Source organism: Protomyctophum bolini (assembly GCF_963924005.1).
Source record: "Protomyctophum bolini genome assembly, chromosome: 3".
NCBI lineage: Eukaryota > Metazoa > Chordata > Actinopteri > Myctophiformes > Myctophidae > Protomyctophum > Protomyctophum bolini.
The window spans coordinates 16,601,881-16,625,461 of record NC_137864.1 but is presented as its reverse complement, the minus strand read 5'-3'; the positions used below and the strand labels follow the sequence as shown (position 1 = coordinate 16,625,461).

The 23,581-nt window shown below is 47.5% G+C and overlaps 1 protein-coding gene across 2 annotated transcripts in view; it reads right to left on the bottom strand.

Annotated features, from left to right (window-relative positions):
* Positions 1-1,623: 1,623 nt before the first annotated feature.
* Positions 1,624-23,581, bottom strand: part of rgs12b (regulator of G protein signaling 12b) — an 88,970-nt gene continuing 67,012 nt past the window's right edge. The window contains exons 12-20 of one of the 2 annotated variants that reach the window (XM_080759780.1): positions 16,171-16,318; positions 15,834-15,928; positions 14,451-14,678; positions 12,045-12,118; positions 10,410-10,536; positions 9,125-9,221; positions 8,721-8,791; positions 5,742-5,907; positions 1,624-5,251 (exon numbers count right to left, since the gene is read on the bottom strand). In XM_080759780.1, coding sequence (XP_080615906.1) covers positions 4,584-5,251; positions 5,742-5,907; positions 8,721-8,791; positions 9,125-9,221; positions 10,410-10,536; positions 12,045-12,118; positions 14,451-14,678; positions 15,834-15,928; positions 16,171-16,318 — 1,674 coding nt within the window. In that variant the 3' untranslated portion in view covers positions 1,624-4,583. The remainder of the gene's footprint in view (positions 5,252-5,741; positions 5,908-8,720; positions 8,792-9,124; positions 9,222-10,409; positions 10,537-12,044; positions 12,119-14,450; positions 14,679-15,833; positions 15,929-16,170; positions 16,319-23,581) is intronic. The other variant, XM_080759781.1, reaches the window with a different exon arrangement.

The window sequence follows — 23,581 nt, the reverse complement described above, 5'->3', positions numbered from 1 at the left end:
ACCCCTGGGTCCCGGGACCCATTACAATTATTGAAATCCTATTTACATCACTGAGAGCCCATAGTCTCTCAAGACAGACTGTTGACTCACGTCAACGAATTTAGAGAAAAAACAGCATTATTTTCTGATGGGATTCTCAGATTGCTGAAAGCCCTATATGCCCTATCACGCATGCATGCATGCGCTGCAATGGGCTGCATGCATGCACGCTGCAATGGGCTGCATGCATGCACGCTGCAATGGGCTGCATGCATGCGCGCTGCAGGCAGGATGGAACCACACCAAAGGGTCACAATGGAGGGTCACCATCCTTGGTTCCAAACGGTTGCAAGGAGTTAACGCTAAAACAGTCTTGACCCTTTGGTGTGGTTTGGGCCATTGAATTCCATGCGTTGAATCACTAGGGTCAATGCCGTTTCTCTGCCTTATAGGTTGTGACCAGGCCGTTTCTCTGCCTTATAGGTTGTGACCAGGTCGTTTCTCTGCCTTATAGGTTGTGACCAGGCCGTTTCTCTGCCTTATAGGTTGTGACCAGGCCGTTTCTCTGCCTTATAGGTTGTGACCAGGCCGTTTCTCTGCCTTATAGGTTGTGACCAGGCCGTTTCTCTGCCTTATAGGTTGAGACCAGGCCGTTTCTCTGCCTTATAGGTTGTGACCAGGCCGTTTCTCTGCCTTATAGGTTGTGACCAGGCCGTTTCTCTGCCTTATAGGTTGTGACCAGGCCGTTTCTCTGCCTTATAGGTTGTGACCAGGCCGTTTCTCTGCCTTATAGGTTGAGACCAGGCCGTTTCTCTGCCTTATAGGTTGTGACCAGGCCGTTTCTCTGCCTTATAGGTTGTGACCAGGCCGTTTCTCTTCGCAGATGAGTAAGGCTGGGACTGAGCGAGGCTACCCTGATTCAGGTTAGACTGAAAATAAATCACTGAGATCAGAATAGTTGGTACAATATTTCAGTTGATTCTGTATTATGGTGATCTAGCATTTCACTCTTCAATTTACCCCCCCCCCCTCTCTCGTCTCTTGATTCCCAAACCAGATGACCTCAAAATGAGTTTTCCTCAAAACACGTTTGGGAATCTGTTGGGAATTGCTTACACGCAACGACTGCATGCGCAGTCTTAATGTTTATGAATGTGGTTACATTATTTGTACAAGGAGTTACACATGGATAAATGCACAGTGAGGATTTTACTGTGGGGGGGGGGGGGAGGATAAGCTTATACAGACACTGTCACAAATCAAAATATATGAAAATGACTGAATAATATTATGTTGATATCATATTACAATTTTGTATATGGTGTAAAAAATACCATATCCAAGTACGGGGGAGATACAAAAATATGAAAAGAGTTTTGAAATGGAGATGAAGTACATACCGGTACTAAAAGTTTATAATTGACACATACTTTCACAAACATTCGTTATTTGCTTTTATGTGAACAAAGCCTATGCTAACTGATAACTGATAGTTCAACACCATTTAAACTGTGTAACAAATGAAGTGAGTGAGTGAAGGTAGTTCAACACCGCTCGACCGCAATTAGACAAATGCAGTGAATTAAGACAAACGACAGAGGAAAGTCTACAGTGACAAACAAAAGGAGGCTGTCCACACGCGGCTCCACAGAGTGACTCACACCTCTAGAACATTTATTAGATCTATTTACAGAACAGTACAGTCAATCTTTAAACTCAACAGAATATATGGCAACTCTCAACGTGAAGAAACATCGTGACCCAGAATGCAATTCAACAATGGCTACAGTAAAACGGTGCGTTCCAAAATAAGTTGACTATATACAAATTAATACTTTTCATCGAAATAGTATAATATAAAAAAAACAAAAAACAAAGAAAGAGTCGTGGGATAAATTAATGTTTTCTTTGTAATATATTACACAAACAAAATTACATTTTGAATCGTCCCGGTTCTCTTTGTGAGGCGTCGTAAAAGGCAGAGCATTGTTGATTTGCTTAAAAGACTGAAAATAGCAGAGCTATCAGAAGAGAGACAGGGAAGAGAGACCCAAAGAGAAGAATATAAGGTTAGAATGAGACAGAATGTATTGTTGTACGTAATTAACTGTGTCGCAGTAAGGCGAAGGACATTTTCTCCATTAGGACGGAACTGGATGGAAGCTTTCTGAGATGAATGACACCAGACCAATACGCCCTGTTGTGTTGTGCTGTGCAGAAAGGTGCGGAAAAGGAGTCAAATAAATGTGGAGGATATGTACCGACAGAGGCCTTGTTGGTGATATGGGTGATAGGGTATATGCACACACTATAATTCCAGAGTTACACAAGTTAATTGATGTAGAACAGCTTCCCTCCCATTTCATCGTTTAATTCACGTTTTTAATACGTTTTAAGACTTACAGAGAGGGATAAGTGACATGTTCAGATGACGTCGCTGGAAAGTTTTAACTCTACGACAAAGGCTCACACCATTTTCAGGCGGATTTTCATGAAATAGAACGATGGTGTCGGCGCGGTGGTTCTTCAAAGGTTAGTGAAAAACTAGGCAGTTGAATGGGGATTGTGATGTTTTTATCGCGCAGTCAAACTGTTAAGGCTCTGTTCCATTCAGAGGCAGTGAGTGGTGCTGCTATTGTGCATGTGGGCTCACTGGAAACACTGGTCTCAAAGTGACCTCGAGTGGGTTCCAAATGTCCCCGTACGGGTAAATCTGAGAGTGTACAAATGGCACCGAATGGACCCGTTCCATTTGTAAACTCTCAGAGTTATGGGGGTCCTTGAAATAATAATAAAAAGTTTGAGAACCGTACTGTACACTAAATGGAACAGAACCTTGTTAGTATCATCAGTAACACCTGAAAAAATTGGGAAAAGAAGAAAAAAAAGTTCCCAAACTAGCATGGCCACATTCTGTCTGTCAGTAGTGTGTGTGTGTGTGTGTGTGTGTGTGTGTGTGTGTGTGTGTGTGTGTGTGTGTGTGTGTGTGTGTGTGTGTGTGTGTGTGTGTGTGTGTGTGTGTGTGTGTGTGTGTGTGTGTGTAGACACTGTGCATGTCTATGCATGTATGGTGTTATGTGAGTGATTGCGAGCACATGCACTGCATTTATTTCTGTTTTAAATGCCGGCATGAAAAAATGCCTGTGGCAACAACACAATAGTGAATAGTCTGAATACACAAAGATCTGCCCCCAGGTGATTGAGGGGCAGATTGTGTGTGTGTGTGTGTGTGTGTGTGTGTGTGTGTGTGTGTGTGTGTGTGTGTGTGTGTGTGTGTGTGTGTGCCAGAGGGAGCATGGAAACATGGGTCACTTGGTTCAAAATGTGTAGCAAGCTCAATTAGATACCTTTACACCCCTAAGCAGAATCCACTTAAAAGCGCACTAATGTGACTTCAGAACCCACGGTGAAATTCCATGACCTTTTCCAGGTTTGGAAAAGCTTGTGACTGTTGCAGAGTCTATATGGGTCTATATGACAACCTAAGTGTCTGTAGCACAGAACAGGGCTGAACAAGAGAAAATAATAATAATAATAATAATAATAATAATAAGGGGAGGGGGAGGTGGGGGGGAGGGGGTGTCAAATATAGGTCATGTACAAAGACATCTCTTTTTATAACTGACTAAAGTGCATTTTTAAGGTTCTGTACACTAGGGGCAAAGGAGGGAGTTTAAAACCGATCTTCAGAAAATCACAGACTAGAGTTTTGAGCTAGTCTGAAGAAAGAAAGAAAAAACACACAAATCCACAGCAAGTTCACTCCAGAGTTCACACAGAAACAGGCCACACTAGGACGAAGGGTGCGAAATAGTCAGTTTTAGTTTAACTAACACTGAGGATTTCACTGTTCCGTTCGTGCATTCTGTGAATGCATCCTTCCCTCCTGCCTTTGAGTCATATATTATCCTAACGAGCTAACGCGCTACATCTGTTTCCCAGTTAGTCTCTCGTCTAAGACATGTGCCTGTTAGACAATTTGTTGCAATGTCCAAGTTGTTGGACAAACCTTCGTTAGTCTGATGAGCTCTACTGGAAAACGCAGCCAGCATTTTGTCGAAAGTGATACAGTAGCTAATACTATGATGCAGTTTGTTCCCAGACCTTAATGTTTAGCCTGTGACCCCAAAAGAGAAATTTCCCCCGGGACCCCGAACTAGTGAATATATAGTCCATCTACAAACAAGATCTACAAGATCTACGCGTCGCTCCGCGCCACGCTGTGTGCTTGTAGATCGGCTATAATGAATTCGCTACTTCTTAAACATTAGTTTTTTTATGAAATTTATTCGATATTTATTTTATTTATTCACGCAATTACTTTAATTCATAAAACAGTTTCGTTGTTTGGGAACAAAATGCTATAATGTGAGCACCAGTATAAAAACTGGAATAATTATTTCGGTTTGAAATGTAAACAAGAGAGCAGGATGCAGTCTGGGAGCAGCCGAGCAGGAACAGCCCTGAGCCCTCAGGGAAAACGGGGACTTCACACTGACTTTTATAGGCCAATTTAGTTGACTCAGGGAGAATTAAGAGCACAATACAGTATATATGGCCACGCGGATGCAGGAGAGAAGGGCGATGGATGGAGAGTTCAGAGTTCACACAGGGGAAGTACCTGAGTTGGGCCAGCCGCCGCCACCGCCGCTGCCGCCGCCGCTGTCGCCATGGCACGCTTTCTGCTGCTGCTGAGGTTTGGACGGAGGAACGGGCGAGGGGGTGACGTAGGTGAGGCTGGGGCTGTTAATGTCCCCCTCTCCCACCACGGTCAGGTCGGACACGGTGTCCTCCTGCAGCATCTTGTCCGAGGGGCCTATGGGGGACAGGGGAGGAGGAGGAGGAGGAGGAGGGGGCCTGGTTCTCCTGCACCCCCCTCCTCCTCCTCCTCCTCCCGTGCAACCGCCGCCTCCCAGCGAAGAGTCCAAGCTCTGCGATAGGTGGCCCGTAGCGACGAGCGAGGAGCGGGAGTGGCTTCCCCCTCCTCCCCCTCCTCCTCCTCCTCCTCCTCCTCGGTCGTTGTCGTTCGCCTTGCCGTTGTTGCCCCTCCGACCGTTGCTTGGGAAGCCTCCGCTGGAGGAGGAGGAGGTGGTGTGGGTGGGGGTGGAGGTGGTGGTGGGCTGGTGGGGGTCGTAGGGAGAAGAAGGACCTGTTGTTGCCACCGGCGGCGACAGGCGCAGGAATTCTGGGAGCTGTAAATCGCTCTTGTTTAGCAGACCTCGCTGGTCGTCTGCTCGGTTGCTCTGAGCTTTGGATATGAGGTTGAAGAACTCTGCGGAATGAGCGAGCACGCACGCACGCACGCGAGCACGCACGCACGCACACACACGCACATGCACACACACACACACACACACACACACACACACACACACACGCAAGTATACACGCATATGCACACACACACGCACACGCAAATGAATTCATGGCAACAACCAAATCTGAACGCTATACAGTTCTACATCAGAGCATGCAAAGGGACAGTGGTGTGCATGAATCAGTTAGGGACAAATCAAAGCTACATTCGGTGAGAGAGAGTTTGGTGACTTGTGCAGTAGTGCTACATGTAGCTTGGCTAGCACTGAAAGCATCGGTGCTGCTTCTGCAATACCGCAGACAAGGCAAACAAGGGTTAGTAGTGTATAGGGCAGGCCACAGCGGCCCTGCAGCTACACAGGACTTACAGGAAAGAAGAGATCACACAAGAGAAGAGAGAGAGAGAGAGAGAGAGAGAGAGAGAGAGAGAGAGGGAAGGCGTTTACCTTCAGCTTCGTCTATATTAATCTTTTTCTGCTTTCTCTTTTCCGGTGCCTTATGGAGAGAGACAGAATGGTTGGGTAAGGCCCGAGCACTCTGGTCTGGGCCGGAGCCGGCCCTGCCGTTCTCCCCACGGGGGTGGGCCGAGCCGGGGGTCTCGGATGGCCCGTCCTGAAGGCCACAAGGAGAGTCGGAGCGGGACGTTAAGAACTAGGGATGGAGCTCCAAACCCCCCCCCCCCGAGCCCATTGCACACTCCATGACATGTATGGAGTACCCGGGGTTTGGGGGCTTATCGAGCCTGTTATTGAGCACAGCGGCCCATGACGTAATAGATCTAATCACCCTCGCTGGCACCGACATCGGTGGTCTAGATTACGTTTATTGATGCCATGCCAGCTGACCAGCGCTGCCCGGATAAATGTAATTACGCTTTTAAATTGACGTACTGTACACACGTTAACCACTTAACCGTTTCTTCAAAATTGTTTTCCAAAAGTTAAAAGGACACTTGCCTTCCGTCTGTTATAGAACAGTCCTGTACTGTATTTGAAGGCCCTATAGTAAAATGAAGTGCAAGTGATATTTTTTGGTTAAATAAACTAAAATGCATATTCTGTTCTTAAAGAGCTGAAGAGACGTGGAGATTTTATCGTAATTATTACAGTACTATTCACAATATAAAGCCATTTTTAACATGTATTGCACAATAATGAATAGTTGATTTAATGATCTTTCAGCAAGATAGCAGTTTTGTTCTGAATTTGTCGTCTCACGTCTCATATTAGAAAACGTGGCGGGCTCGATAAAAGCTGGGATCAATAAGCAGGATCGATAAGGTGGTCAGCATTGGTAAGAATTAACGAGCTCCATCCCTATAGTTGAGAGCCTGAAGGCGTTCAAGGCTCATTATGATTCTGTTATGGCGACACGTTATGACGAGGCATGTTATGGCAATGCTTGGCTAGGTCCCCTTGTGAGAATAGAGTATTATGCTGATGTAGGTGCAGGTGGAATATACTGTATGATTGTAGTGCATATTTAGGACTCGGGCTGTCTGTTTCCATTATTTTAATGATGTTTGGGAGACAAGAAACAATTTCCTGGGGTTTTGTTTATGTGGGTAATAATGTGTTTTTAGATATTGTAGTATTTCACAGTGTCTGTGATGTCATGGACACTGGGTTCGCTTACTTCCTGGACTACATGTTGTCTCAGTAAGACAGTCTTCCCCCTATCCACAAGGAGGAGCAGTGCACCAAAGCATTATGGGAATTGTAGTGAGCCTTAGTAAAAGTTCCCAAACATTTCAGGTCGAGACCCAAAAGAGAGATTAGACGTTTGCCAGGGACGCAAACGGGTTAAAATAGCAGATCTACAAGCTCACCACACGCGGCTATTTTCACTACTACTACTTACTTACTTATGTTACTTACTTATTTTATTTAAAATAAAATCTTTTGAAATATACATATAATGTATAATTGCTCCATGACCCAGCGAGTGTGTGTGTGCGCAGTTTCAACGGGCCAATGGACACTATGCTGTTCGCAGACAGACGGACGGATAGAGGACAGGGTGCAACACATGACGATGATGATGATGATGGGCTCACGTGAAGTGAACGATAGTGAAACCAGAGGAATATAGTAAGAGAGTGGCGACACTAGTGTTGACTTCCATTGTAACAATGGAATGCGGAAGTGCTCATTCTATCTCAATGGGATAGTTCCAATGTTTGGAACTATAGCCCATAGGCACCCGCTTTGTGGCGAGATCAAAGCGTGTCGCTACTCTCCTACTCTACACTCTGAGTGAAACAAAATACCGGATGGATTTTACTCATCCAATCAAAAGAGATCAAGGAGATATCATTAAATTTCACTGAAATAATATCACGACTAAACATTTTCAATAAAACACACACTAAAATGATCTTCAGTGTCAATGTATCCCTTGGACCCGATACACAGTTCTACACTCTCAGAGTTATATTAACACTGATGACTTCATACTAAGTGTAGACATATAAGGGAAGGAGTGAATGTTCCACTCAGACAATGAAAACATCCACCAATGGAGGTCGACACCGACAGCTGTCCCTGATGAAGCCTAATTCTAGTGCATCGAGTATGAATTAGGCTGAAAGACAGACTGACCACCACAACACCACCACGATGACCACATCACCTCCAACCACACTGTAATAACCCCGCAAAGTGGGAAATTACAACATTTTAGGCAAATCCGATTAGATTCAACCAAGATGTAAAAGCCTTTTTTCTTTTTCTTTTTTTTTTTACAGATGGTTGTTATAAAAGAACCCTTAACTGATAAAGGAATCAAATTCCCACAGCATTCCAAAGCTCTATAACCGCCACCACCGGCTGACTTCCATTTTGTCCACATACACAAAAAGGGAGGGGCTTTTTTTTGGAAGTTTGGGATGACCCAGTCAAGGCTCTCCCTAAGCTGGGCTTGTACACCCACCCCGGCAGTGTGTGTGTGTGTGTGTGTGTGTGTGTGTGGGGGGACGGGACGGTTGTTTGTTAGGGAGGAAGAGAACCAGAGAGGAAAGTTATAACATTGCTCTCAGCCACAGGCAGATCACATCAAGAGAACATTAGGGACACTTTAGGGAGAGTGTGACAGGAGGACTTGTTGGCCAGCGCCGGCCGGCGTTGCACACGACACACATACACAATCACACAAAGTCCAGTCCCTCCCCAATCACACGGTACACGGAGTGAACAGTGATTTTAACGCATTGCAAAAGAGACACATGGGTGACTGAAGACAAGACAAACAGAGACACTTAGTAGCAGCGTGACATATCATGGTTCCAGCACGACCGTACTGTACACACATTCAGTAGTAGAGCTGCGTGACATCATCCTCCAGCAACGCACATACATTGGGTGAGTGGTGGGAACATTCCGGAGTCATGACAAACAAACAGGAAGTGATGTGGGTTAAGGTCTTACTGTTGCCGATTGGCTCCTGCTCGTAGAGGCGGGGTTAGCGTGACTCTTGGACGGGCTGACTTTCTGCTTGTCTGTTGGGGGGGAAGCACAGGGAGATGATATCATACATGCCGACAGCGGTCAGTCCTGTCATCAATGTCGGTGCTGACAAACACGGCACTGCAATGTTTCCAGCACAAACTGTGGGTTATATTTAATTTCCTCCTCAGGTGTTTGAATCATAATTATCAGCCATGCACCATTGAAAACAAGTAGTGTTTTAACACTTCCAGTGCGCCGGAATTCTTTCAGCAGATGTGCCCAGCAGATGAGGCAGATTTTACTTTTCTGATCAAAGTGTGTGTGTGTGTGTGTGTGTGTGTGTGTGTGTGTGTGTGTGTGTGTGTGTGTGCTGTGCATCTTACCTTGTCCAGAAATGTGGTCTGCGATGTCTAACACGACTCTGAGCCCATCCAGGTTTGATATAGGAAGACCCAGATCCAGTGGTTCTGATTCTCCACTCTGCAACACGCACACGTGCACGCACACGCACACACACACACACACACACACACACACACACACACACACACACACACACTTAGAACTACTGTCTATAAGACCCAAAGAAACACACCAACATGCACCCACTAACAACTGGCTTTGTCTTTTAGTGAGAAAGCAGAACGCGTTCTGCAGTACTATAGTTCCAGCTGGACTAATGACCTCCTCACTGTACATACAATGATTCTGTATTGTTCATAAACACTGCTGTTACCAACATCTATCATGTATTGGATTTATTGATGCCATCAAGATCATTTCGTTTTACACTTGTGTTCAATGACAAAGTAAAATCCTCCATCGTCTTGGCTCCAGGTCTGATGGGCAGTGATGGAAACAGCTAGGACACAGGTAGTAGTAGCCTAGCCTATCTCCTGTTTCTGTAGCGTGAGGCAGCTTGATGTACAAGTACACCCCTGAACATGACGCTAGTATGTCTCAGGGACTTAACCCCCAATCCAACCCTTGATGCTGAGTGTCAAGCAGGGAGGCACTGGGTCCCATTTTTAGAATCTTTGGTATGACCCGGCCGGGGATTGAACCCCGACCTCCCAGTCTCAGGGTGGACACTCTAACCACAAGGCCACTGAGCTGGACACCCAGGTAGACATGCACATTTTTTGCATTTCTTTTTGCTTTGTGGGTTTCTACACAATTTCAAACCATGCATAAGTGCTAATTTTGGTGGGAAAACCCTCCTCCTCTTCTTTCAAAAACACACTTAAACCCATTGAGACCTGAGACCAGATTCTACAAATGTATTTCTAAATCATGACAGTTTTCAGAAAATCAAAATCAAAATGGCTATGTCAAAGTGGTTCTCAAACTGTTTCATGTCAAGGACCCCAAACATTATATGTAATTGGCCACCCCGGTCGGGCCGGTGTGAAAATATTTTGTTCCAGGGACCTCCCAGAAGCAAAGATATGATTTAAAAGGTTTGTGTGAACGAATATATCTACAACATCTACAAGCTCGTATTGCAGTACAGTCGGTGCAGCTCTATGAGCTTGTAGATCTGCTATCTTTCAACAGCTAAATAATGGTTAAAAGTGGTTAGAAGCTACGAGGTGACAGAGATGCGTCCTCGGGTCTAAATGGGTTAAGAGACATTCATTCAGACATTAGGAGGGAGGGCAGACATACGATGCGTGCCACCAGGTCGGGCAGGTGCAGGCCGTACTTGGCCACCACGGGCCGCAGAACTTCAGTCACCGGCTTGGTGGGTTTGGCCTTCAGACCCACGGAGCGGTTGATAGGAACCAGGTCCAGCCTGGAGGACGGAGGACATGAAATACAATTACAATTACAATACAATGTTTCCCTTATTTACCTCCTCCTTTTATGTGGATTTCCTGTCTTTTGTATTATTTGTACGTCTCTAAATGTTCTGATGAATTGAGAAATGGTGGACCCTGTTGTAAACAAGTGTAATGCTTTATGGTGTCCACAGTTAACAGTGTTTATATTGAGTTGTGCGTGAAATGTACCTATTCTGCATACTGTTAATAAATCAACGATGAGCATACTATGCCGAAAAACATTCGTCGACCACCTTTTTTCACTGACGAAAACTAAATGGAAACTAAATGAAAGCTATAAGCTATGCTGACTAAAACTAAGACTAAATTATATTGACAATTTTCGTCAACACATAAAAACTAGACTAAAATGTTAGTAATTTTACACTTGGTTGCATGCTCAAAATAAAAGATCTGCTACAAGTTGTGAACTTGTAGATCGACTTGTAGGTGACTAAAATGTGGCTAAAACGAAATGAAAACTATTCAAAAGACTACGACTAAAACTAAACTTTCTGTCAAAATCAACACTGATTCCCACCAGTCCTGGAAGCAGTCAGATGGTGGAAGGGGCCAATTTGATTCATAGGATTAATGTTCATGCAGATGTATGCATCTCTCAGGAAAAGTCATGCTCTCTTTTATCAGTTTAAAAATAGCTCCGATATGGATCCATAAATCATGATCATTATACAGTGATGACATTTGACTTTTATCCACTTGCTTTCCGCATACAGAGAAGGATTGATAGTTTCCAATAAAACGCTAGTACAAATATGTAACCTGACGCAGAATAGATATTAGAGTTGACAATAACTTCATGTTAATGTACCTAGACGCCAGGAAGACAAGTCTTCACTGTGGCGAGGACGAATGGATCCGTAATAAACAAACAATAACTTAATGTCATCGTCATATTCCCCCCACCCCACACTGTACACATTCTTACCGTTTTTTTCTCTTGCTTAGGCCTGACGTTGAAATTTAAAATAATGTGTTCTAAATCCTCACAGTTTTCTGAAATGTCTATGTTTCCATGTTCAGTGGTGTTCAATATTTCATGTCAAGGACGCCTAGAATTATGTTTATTTGGCCGCTGACCCCAATTTGAAAATATGTTGTTCCAGGGACCTCCCAGAAGCAAAGATTTGAGTTGAAATGTTCGCTCTGAAAGAATATATATATATTCAAAGATTTGCGACACATTTTCACGATTTTTCAATAGCTAAAGTATGACACAATGATTTCCTCTTTTTCATAGAAGTGCATATTTGATGCAAAAAAGAAAGAAGTGCATATTTGTATGTCTTTAAAAGTTCTGATTAATTGAAAATGGAGGACCCTGATCTTAATTAGTGCTTTTTATGGTCCTCTTAGCAGTTTTTGGATTGTACTTTCGTTTGAACAGTACCCAGTCTACAAAGTGTGAATAACATTTTCAATCAATCAATCAATCAATCAATCAATCAATCAATCGTACCTGAAGAGAGTGCGCTTCTCCAGTCTGAGATCCCGAGAACACAGAGTCATACAGTCCTGATCTAGAACCAGAGGCTGAGAGAGAGAGAGAGAGAGAGAGAGGGGGGGGGGGGGGGGGGGGTAATTAGAAGAGCAAAATGCTAGAGAGATCACCATAATTCAGAATCAACCTAAATACTGTACCAACTATTTATTCTGATCATCTCAGTGATTTCTTCTGTGTGTTTTTCAGTCTAACCTGAATCAGGGTAGCCTCGCTCGGTCCCTGTACCCTTATACTCATCTGAATCAGGGTAGCCTCGGTCCCTACACCCTTATACTCATCTGAATCAGGGTAGCCTCGGTCCCTGTACCCTTATACTCATCTGAATCAGGGTAGCCTCGGTCCCTACACCCTTATACTCATCTGAATCAGGGTAGCCTCGGTCCCTACACCCTTATACTCATCTGCGAAGACGATTAATCATATTCTACATCCTGCAGCACCAACGGTATTTAATGCAGTGGTGGAAAACGTACTCACATGTTTTACTTAAGTACTGAAATGTAGAAATACTACATACTACTGGATTTTACAAGTAAAATCCAGAATTCAAAATGTACTCGAGTAAAAGTACACAAGTATTGGCTTCGAAATGTACTTAAAGTACAGTACTTTAAGTTCCAGGTAGTCAACCAGCCTAGTAAGATCATTGGAAACAAACAACTGCAACTTCAGGAAATACTGTATACTGCAGGGCCGGATCTACCATCCGCCGCTATGTGCAGCTGCACAGGGGCATGGGGCAAAGGGGGGCATATGTGTGGGGTGGGGGTCCCAGATATAAATGGCATTAAATTGGGGTCAGTAGCCTCTGAAAAACTGCCTCTGAAAAACTTTTGCAGGTAGAAGTCAGTGTTTCCCTAGTCTCTCAAGACAGACTGTTGCCTAGGGGAGGCACTGTTTTCCCGAATATTTGACGATGGGATTCTCAGATTGTTGTTTCCCAAACTGGAAACCTGGGCACTAGGGACATGTGTGCACATGGACAACTGCCCAGTTGTCCTGGTGCCCACATGTCCCGGTGCCAACATGTCCCTATAGTGCCCAGTTGTCCTGGTGCCCACATGTCCCTAGTGCCCAGATGGTTTTGGTGCCCTGAAAATGCCCAGAAAATCAAAAATTTTTCTGTATGACACATTTCTGAATTGTAATTGTACTGGTAAAAAAAACAAAACAATGTAATTTATTGCAATGGTTGCCAGTTGTATTCCAGTGAAGTTGTACTATTTGCCTATACCTTATTGTGTTCCATGTGTTCGGGGTTGGTCGTGTCCGCGCTATGTGGGGGGGGGGCATTAAAAATGATCTGCACAGGGGCACTCATGGGGGTTAATCTGGCCCTGGTATACTGTACAACCACTCCATAACCAAGAAGGCAGTTCAGATTTTCAATGATTCCACCCACCATCTTCCCCCCGAAGTTCACCTCTTAACATGCAGGCCGGAGGCTTAGGCGCCTGACAAGTACATATAAGAGAGTTCACCTCTTAACATGCAGGCCGGAGGCTTAGGCGCCTGACAAGTACATATAAGAGACAGCTGTCTCTTTTATGCGTCAGGCGCCTTAGAGTGCCATTAGCAAAAAAAGAAGGGTTACAAGACATTGTTTGTGCCAAACGGCAGTGGACATTTTAAATAAGAAAATGTTTTAAATAGCTCTACCACCTATTGATCCCTACAACACATGATCACTGTTGCGGCATCATGGAAATGCATTTTATATAGTAGGCTATTTTAAGGCAATTTGTGTATTCTATGTAATGAATGTTTTTATTGTTATAAATGGACTGCCAGTGTGCCAGAGGCAGATTTACCATATTATGTAAAACTTAATGGACGATAAAGTTTATCTTTATCTCAGGGCCTGATCCAATAACTCACCAGCCACCATGGGCGATAATAAATAATGGCATGTGGTGGAACTTGCGGAGTAAAGCAATATTTAATGTCATGACTGAAACGGCGTGCCTCCACACTACCTAATTCCTAAACAATTTAAAACACAATATGTAAATTAAATTATGATGTTTTAGCAATAGTGTTCCTGCAGTTACATACGGCCAATCATGTGAAGAAATTACAGACTGAGGTTTTAACATTTGCTTTTATATGAAATGTCAGAGACAATTAGGGTTTTATGGAAGGTTTATGGAATGCTCTAATTTTGAACATTTTTTGGTCCCCAGCCAGAAACGTTGAGAACCCCATAGGGGACACGAGGAGAACATGCAAACTCCACACAGAAAGGCCCTTACGCCAACCAACAACTCATTCTCTCATGCTTAAATAGAAGAAATGCTGGCTCCAAACGATTGAAATCAGTCGCGGCGACTGAAACCTCTAACCCATGAACGCGTACAGTACCTTCTCCCCTCCCACCAGGAACAGGTCCACGGCCGCCAGGTTGATGCAGAGCTTCTCGCAGAGGCCCATCAGGAGGTCCCTGATGGACACCCCGGCCCGCAGCGGCACCGAGCAGCACGAGCCGTCCGGGAGGCTGATGTTGCACTGCCTCAGGGGGGCGCTGCTGCTGACCCCAGCGCCGCTGCCGCGCTCTGCAGGCGCCGACACAGAGCTGCGGGACACGTCTCCCTGTGGGGGGGGGGGGGGGAGGGGAGGAGGAGGAGGAGGAGGAGGAGGAGAGGGAGAATGAGCATAGGTGTGTTGGGCCCTCAGCTATATCTGTAAGAAATACTGGGAGGGGATCTCCTCCCCTTACTGGGCAGGGCTTTTCATACCCCTCCCCTACTGGGCAGGTACATAGAGTACACGTTCACATCCGTAGCTTTGTGTGGTGCCATTCAACGTGACTGTAGTACCGGGTTGGGCTTTCTGCATGCATGGTTCAACCCCTTGTATTTCTGACAGATTCAGCTGAGGGCTGAAAACACCCGGGTGCGAGCATAGACGGAGCCTGAGATAACGGGCCCCTGGGATAACGGGCCCCTGAGATAACGGGCCCCTGGGATAACGGGCCCCTGGGATAACGGGCCCCTGGGCCACCGACACGCCCATTTAGATAAATCACAGTAGATAGATAACATTATGTCTTCAGGTCTGTATGGGTTAAGACCTTAAGGGTCATCTTGACATGCTGGAGTGGATGGCACCGTTCTCCCAAGACGAGACACGCGTGGCGATACAGAAAAGTGTAAAAGGATGACGGGGGACTATACAGACTATAGCAGCGTGTGTTTATAGCGGTGATGAAGGAGGAAGCCATCTGCCATGTCAGATGTGTTTGTTTAAGTAGACCCATGACGCTAGCCTGACACGCTCAGCCTTGGATTTTCCATTTGGTTTCAATTCATTATTCAGTCTTTTAAGTGCTCCCTGTGCAGCCATTTCCCCGAGATGGCCATTGCAGAAGAGGGATTCCATGATGATTAGTTCATCCCCCTAAACTCACTGCTTCTCAGCCTGTGAGAACATGCTGACCTGACGAAGATCCATTGAGATGAAACGTTGTCCTATTTTCGATAAAGTATTCCTTTACCAAAAGAATGGTATACCTCCTTCCACCCCCAAAGGGGGTCCCCATATGATTTTAGGGTGGTCCCCATGCAGATGACAGTGAAGTGACAATTTAAGGACTTTTGAGATTTTTTAAAGGGATTATGACATAAAAAAAAAAGGTTTTTGTAATTTTTCTTAATTTGTTTTCTGAGCTCAATTGCACACAAAACAACGGAACTGTACAGTATATATATAAATGTCCTTTCAAAATCAACCTTGGCTGACACTGACCTCGTTCTTCCCAGACCCCGGCGTCCCCAGCTCCAGACTGGCTCCAGACGACAGCGAACCCTGGGATTCCCGGCGGCCATTGCTGCCTGAGAAGTCTGACCACAAGGAAATAAAACAGAAGCAGCTCATTAGCAGTGTGCGGACTGAAAGGGGACCAGCTTTCAATCAATCAATCAATCAATCAATCAATCTCTACAACAAATGAATGGCCATGACAGCAATGCTACAAAAACTGGTCAAAATAAATACATAAATTATATAAAATATTAATCATATTTAGATATTTAAAAAAAGCATGCAACGCTCGAAAACCCGAGATACATAATGTGTAACTGACTGTAGTTGAAATCGGCCAGGTCTCGTTTCTTGGGGCCTTTGCCGAAGCTCCTGTTGCGGGACCAGGAGAAGAACATGCCCTTCCTTCCGCCAGAGTCATCCCGGCACTCATTGTCCAGAGAACGGCCTGACTTGCTCTTCTTGTCCTCCTAAAAAAAAGTTAAAAACAATACAGGCAGGAACAAACATTAAGGGAACAAAAAAGTCTGCAATAAAATTTGATTTGTTTGCTGTCAAGGAGGTTAGGAAGTTTGTGTTCAACTAAGAGGTAAAACCTTACTAAGAGATAAAACAGTACAACTTAGATAAACATGACAAGATGCAGCACACACTCCAGTGTGTGTGTGTGTGTGTGTGTGTGTGTGTGTGTGTGTGTGTGTGTGTGTGTGTGTATGTGTGTATGTGTGCGCACGCACGCACACACGCACATGAGGGTGTGTACGTGTGTCTCTCTCTGTGTGTGAGACCAACAGAAAGCAAGCCACAGTAAAGTACATGTGTGCACGCAAGCACACCCACGCGCACAAACAGCCGCATGCGTAAAAACTCAAAACGAATGGTTGTATATACTGTAATCAGGGTGATACGTTACTTTTACGACAAATAGCTGGAGCTTTATGTTGCTTATATTTAAGAACGGTAAGAATTATCACCTGTGTGATAGCCTGTGTGTCACAGCTGACATTAAAAATAACTTTGACGAACAGCAGTCGCATTCCTGATGATCACGACCTAGTGAGACCCTGCTCTTACAATAACTGGCACATGCAATCAAATGTGCACTTGTTCATTTAACCATTTTAACTCTGCCCTCTCTATTGGCACATGATTATAGGTGATAAGTAAGATATGTTACAATCTTTTTTTTAGGGACATGCGTTCACGTGTCATCATGAATGTGTGCAATGATAGTCAACGGACCAGCGCTTTCATGTGTTTGGGTCCAAACTGCAATACCAAATTCGGCCACTATGCCCATTTCGCCTCTGGGTTTCCTCCGGGTGCCGTCTCTATTAATATACACGGTACTCAACTAACACAACTGCAGCGGTAGCTGCTCGTTTATTGTCACATTTAGATCCTGTGGTAGTGTAGGACCACTACAGAAGTACATAGCCATGGGAAGTACTTTAGGCTAGGGGATGTGGGGGGCATGACTTTCACATGACATGGCATGACGTCGTCACAGTGATAAATATCAGTGATATAAAAAATAATGACGACTGAATATTATATCTGCTCGGCAGTGATTGGCCAGGTCTTTGCCCCTCTCCTCCAGGCTTCCAGCTATAGACGAATCCACGGAGGGAGCGTAACGTTAACATGTCGGGAGCGATGCGGTACGAAATCACAAATTACACCCGAACCTCGGATGATGAATCATGAAAACCCTTGGACAGCGCTCGTAGTTGTCTAAAGTGCCTCTCTCGAAGAGAGTCATATGGGTCCGAGACACTTGGTGGCGCTGGAGCACAGAACAAAACATAAACTCACGAGCTAATTTATTGGTTCGTGGAGCTGTCACTCAAGGCGGCGCCTCCGGTCCTGACCCGCAGGTATAAAACCGGTGGGCGTGAACGCCGAGTCATTCCTACATTTTTCTGCGCTTGGATGCACACAGCACAACGAGTACACCAAAGTTCACACCGGCTGTTGAAGTTGTATTTTCCCGAAAGACGGACGAGTCTAAAACCGACTTGTACCGCGGGGATTCGCAGCCACAAGAAGGTGTTTTCTCTCTACGAGCTACTAAGCAGATAAGTCAAATAAGACTCATAACACAAGTGAGCCTGCCCGGCGGCTTGTTGTTCTGTCTTCCCTCTCATTACCCTCTAGCTAGCGTTGTTAGCTGTTAGCTAGCTCCGTTAGCCTGTCTGTGGTTTAGCTTCAGAGTTGCTGCCGCTTCTTTTCTCCACGGCTAGCCTCTCGTTAGTCGCTGACTAATCTGAGTCCTAGCCGCAGCCCGCAGCCTCGCTTCTACACCTCTCGGTGACGGCGGGCATACCGGTACGTTACGGCCATACCACCCTGAACACGCCCGATCTCGGAAGCTAAGCAGGGTCCGGCCTGGTTAGTACTTGGATGGGAGACCGCCTGGGAATATCAGGCGCTGTAAGCGTCTACATCTACCGCAGGCTAGACGGGCCGCATTCTCAACCCTTCCCCACTCTCTCTCAACCCTTCCCCGCATTGGGGACAAGAAAAGGGTCTCCCTGGCTCCCTCCATTACATGGTGGGCCAGCAACAACACGTGGGGTAGCCTTCAGCCGTCGACTGAAGGCTAACCACTGTGTGTGTTCCGCTTCACGTTACCCTCTATAGTAGGGGAGTTAAGTGAGAAAAATATTTTTATTTAGTAGTGGTGCTAAATAAATAATAATAATTTTTTTTTTTATATCTTAAAATGACATAAAAAAAGGGGTTTGAGAATAAGACAAGGAACAAGCCATCTCCACCATGGCTACAGATGGCCACGATGATGGACCCCTTCCAGGGCTCTGTTTCAACAGGGTTTGTAACAACCTCTTGACTAAAGAAGTTTCCACTTGGGCTACTGATTCTTCCTCAGACTACAACCAATACCCAAGATGGCCTGCGGGGGTGGCGACAGCCCTCCCCAATTCCCAGTGGTGCACCACGAGTCCTACTCTTCTACTCCACCACCACTTTTCTTTTTATCCTGTTTTGTGAGTTACAGACAGCTTTTCCTCACAACAATTTTGTTATAGTATATATTATTATTATATAATGATATTATATTATAACTTAAAAGTGAAGTGCTTCTACAATGTCTTGGACTGCTGGTTCCTTCTTCAAGCTACACCAACACCCAAGATGGCCTGCGGGGGTGATAAAGGCCGCCAACAACAAGCTCCACACGCTCTTCACCGCACTGGTAAACAGACCTGTGGAGCCAGACCCAAGACATCAGCCAGGCCTCGCCGGCTTGCTCTGGGTGCTGCTCTCCCTCCAGCGGGATCTAGTCAGCCCACCACCTCGTCCTCTCTCTTCAGACCCCTCAACCTCGAGGAGTCTCAGAGACACCGTGACGAGTCCTTCCTGGGCTCCTCCCCTGCCGGGAAGGCGGCTCGGACCGCCAACAACAAGCTCCACATGCTCTTCACCTCACTGGTAAACAGGCCTTGGAGCCAGACCCAAGACATCAGCCAGGCCTCGCCGGCTTGCTCTGGGTGCTGCTCTCCCTCCAGCGGGAGGCCTCCACCGACACTGCTACTACTTCACGCAGCGGCCGAAGGCACGAGTCTCACTCGACGTGACGACCCTCGACAACCGACTGCTTCCCTCAACATTACAGGTATGTACATTGTGAAGCTAGGTTTGTTTAGCTGTTTAGCTAACCTTTTCGAGGTCGGGAGTAGCAACCTCATTGGATGGCCGACGCCACCCTAGAATGTTTAGCATTCCAGTTAGGCTGTTTTCAAGGTGCCACACCAACTCGTCTATGACATAGCCATAGCATCGGAGCTACTTCGGCTATTGTCTCACGCTGCTCTCATACGGTCACTGAATGCCTCACGTTGCTGTCCAACAGCCAACGTGACGGCTGCCAGGATTACGACCGGCACAGCGTCTTTGGAGGGGCCGATCGGACCCTGCAACTCCGTCTCCAGGAGGAGCGTGCTCAGACGCTTTCCCATGCCTTGGGCCCCGTCCAGGGTGTAGCAGCCCCAGACTGCACACCGGGACCGCTCCCCAAAGAAAGGCAAAAGCTCTTGACACAGATCCCCACCATGGGTGGGTCTGTGGCCAAGCTGCACAGTATGTACACGACAAAAATCACTGTCGGGGGACCACCGCTTCCCCTGTCCCAGGTTTTTCAGAGCACATTACACGGCTAGCTGGAAGGAGCCCATGACTCTCCCGGCTACCCCGCGAAGCTCTCAATGCTTCAGAGCTCCCTTCTTCAGGAGAGGGGCCACGGCCCTACTCCTGAACAGTTGGCTAGAGTTCGTCTCCTACATGAGAAAATTGTGACCTTCACGTACTGACTCACCGACCTGACCGGCCTTATGGCCACCGCTTCCATCACCTCAGAGCTGCTAGGTGGCTGGAAGCCTCACCTGGTCTGGATCCCGTTGCCCAGAGAGAGTTTTCCGAGGGTGCTATCATCCCCGGAGGCCTCTTCAGAGGCGCACTCGAGAGGATCACCCTCAACGTGGAGGTGCAGCGTCCAGGCTGCGAGGCCCTGACCAGCAGCCGAAGTAACACACTCCCTACCCTCCCCCCATGCGCCGGGCCCAGCACCGGACGTAGCAGTCTCGGACTGCACGTCCAGTCCGCCCGCAATGCGCTTCTGGACCATGGCACAGGTGGGCGTCCTGGGCGTCCCTGTAGCCAGGTCCCTCGATATTGTTTGCACAAGTACAGCATTTTTTGTCTGTAGTACAGGCTATGCCACAATACAAAAAGACAACAAAACAATATCCACGGAGGGGGGGACATGAACCCACTGCCACGGGGGCCCCATGGGCCCCCCCCGACGCAGTGGGGCAGGGCATAAGGTCAGTGGCGTACCAAAACGCCACTGGGGAGACGGGTCATGCCCAATTTTCTCCGACATGCTAGGGAACACTACCCCCAGGCGGGGCGTGCCTCCCATAGCCGGAGAGAACCCACTAGCCAAGCACCTGGCACAGTGGGAGTGGTGCGGAGCATCCCCGTGGATCCTCAACACCATAGCGAAGGGCTACAGACTCCAGTTCGCCAGAACACCCCCAGCGTTTTCAGAGGTCATCTTCACCAACGCCGGGGGTCCGGAGGGTCTGATTCTCCAACAGGAGATAGCTTCCTTGCTGGAGGAGGATGCCGTCAGAGAGGTACCCTTGGCCCAGCGTCGCAGCGGGCTCTACTCCCGCTACTTTCTGGTCAAGAAAAAGGGGGGGGGGGGTCTACGTCCCATCCTGGACCTGCGGATACTCAACAGGCACCTCAAGTCTTTTCAGTTCAAGATGCTGACGGCCGAGTCTCTGGTGCGCTCCATACGCCCAGGCGACTGGCTCACATCCATAGATCTAAAAGACGCCTATTTCCACATCCCTATTTACCCACCTCACAGGAAGTTCCTGCGGTTTGGGTTCCAAGAAAAGGCTTATGAGTACACGGTCCTTCCATTCGGGATGTCCCTCAGTCCCAGAGTGTTCCGTCCGCTGTACGGAGGCCGCTCTGGCACCCCTGAGACTTCTGGGTCTATGGGTGTCCAGTTACATAGACGGCTGTCTCCTATGTTCGGATTCAGCAGAGGAGGTCGCGAGGAACACGACTCGGGTCGTGTCCCATGCGACCTCACTGGGTTTCAGGATAAACCTAGCCAAGAGCATGCCTACCCAATCCACGGATTTCATGGGCATCACTCTGGACTCTGTCTCCTACAGGGCTCCGCTGAGTCGGGACAGGGTCAACGACCTCCTGAAGTGCGTGACCATGTGCAAGACAGGCCGCACACTTCCACTGGGTACGTGTCTACGGATGGCCGGACTCTTGGCCTCGGCCATCTCTCTGGTAGGTCTGGACAGACTCCATATGAGGCCTTTTCAGCGTTGGCTGAAATCCCTCTTCCACCCTTGCCCCAAGGACCTAGACCTATGGGTCTGGCCCGTGAGAGGCTAATGCTGACTGAGGCCGGTTTCCCTCCGAATGTTGTCGCAACGATTCAGAAGGCCAGAGCCCAGTCGACAATGACCCGCTACGAAACAGCCTGGGGTGTGTTCGAGCAGTGGTGCTCAGAACGACCTAACCAGGTTATCCCATTCCAAGCTTCAATAGTTTACGCCCTGACATTCCTGCAGGAGTGCCTAGACAGAGGTCTAGGCCTCTCCTCAGTGAGAACCCACTTAGCAGCCATCTCGGCCTGCCAAATGGGCGTTAACGACCAGACAGTATGGAGACATCCGCTGGCAAAACGGTTTGTGAAGGGCGTACGCAGGGTACACAGGGTCGACAGACCCCTGGTCCCCTCTTGGGATCTGTCTCTAGTCCTCAGGGCTCTAAACAATGAGCCCTTCGAGCCACTGCAGACGGCTGACCTGAAATGTCTTACACTAAAGCCAGCCCTCCTGGTCGCCCTGACGTCCGCTAAGAGGGTCAGCGATCTACACGCACTTTCGACCAGAGTGACAGTGTCCTCGAACTGCACTCTAGCTCTGTAATGGTGGTCGAACAGAGGTGTTCTGACGGAGGGGGTCCCGAGGGGTCTCCCCACAGTCAGGAGGTTGGTCACCGCCGACGCCAGCCTCTCCGGTTGGGGCGCCACCCACGACGGGAGGATGGCCAGGGCCGTGTGGGATGCCGCATTACGCTCCTCCCACATCGACTACTTGGAACTACTGGCAGTGTTCCTGGCACTCCGAGAATTCGAACAATTCCTCAGAGGTCACCACGTCCTGGTTCGTTTCCGAAAACACCACGACGGTTTGTTACATCAACAGGCAGGGGGGACTTCGGTCCTCTCGCCTGTGTTCTCTGTTTTATGCGTTCCCCCGTTGGAACTGATTCCGCATGTCCTAGCCAGGGTGCGGGATCAGGGATCAGAGCTGCTACTAGTAGCTCCAGCCTGGGGATCTTGGAGACAGGACATAGTCCCTCTCCTGTTCAAAGAACCATGGCAGCTTCCTCTGTGGAGGGACCTGCTGACCCAGGCCGGAGGAGAGGTCTTTCACCCACGTCCTCAGGACCTAGATCTCTGGGTTTGGCCCGTGAAGGGGCGTCGCTAGAAGCGATTGACCTGCCTCCGAATGTCGTAGAGACGATCCTTGGTGCCAGGGCTGCCTCCACCAGACGACGTTATAACACTGCCTGGCTTGTGTTTGAGCGTTGGTGCTCGGACAGACAGGAAGAGGTCTTCCCTTTTCAGGCGTCTGTGAGACACATTCTGATTTTCCTACAGGAGTTCTTGGACAGGGGTCTTGGTCTCTCCTCAGTCAAGATCAACCTGGCGGCCGTAGCGGCCTATCAGGTTGGTATGAACAACAGACCATTCAGTGAACACCTGCTGATCCGTCAGTTCATGGAAGGAGTTGCGCGCCTCAGAGCGGTCGCCAGATCTCTGGTCTCCTCGTGGGACCTGACGATAGTCTTGGACTCCTTGATGAGAGACTCCTTCGAGCCACTGGAAACGGTGGACCTGAAGTTCCTCTCTCTGAAAACCGTTTTGCTTGTCGCCCTGACGACAGCAAAGCGGGCTGGTGACATGCACGTGCTCTCAATGAGCAGCGGCTGCTTGAGATTCAGTGGTAATGACACCAGGGTCACGCTCAGGCCGAACCTTTCATTTCTACCTAAGACCTTTCCCTCGGGCTGCTCGCCTGTGGATCTCACGGCCTTCCATCCTCCTCCCTTCTCTTCGGTGGAGGATAGGAGACTACATTGTCTCTGTCTTATGAGGGCCCTGAAAG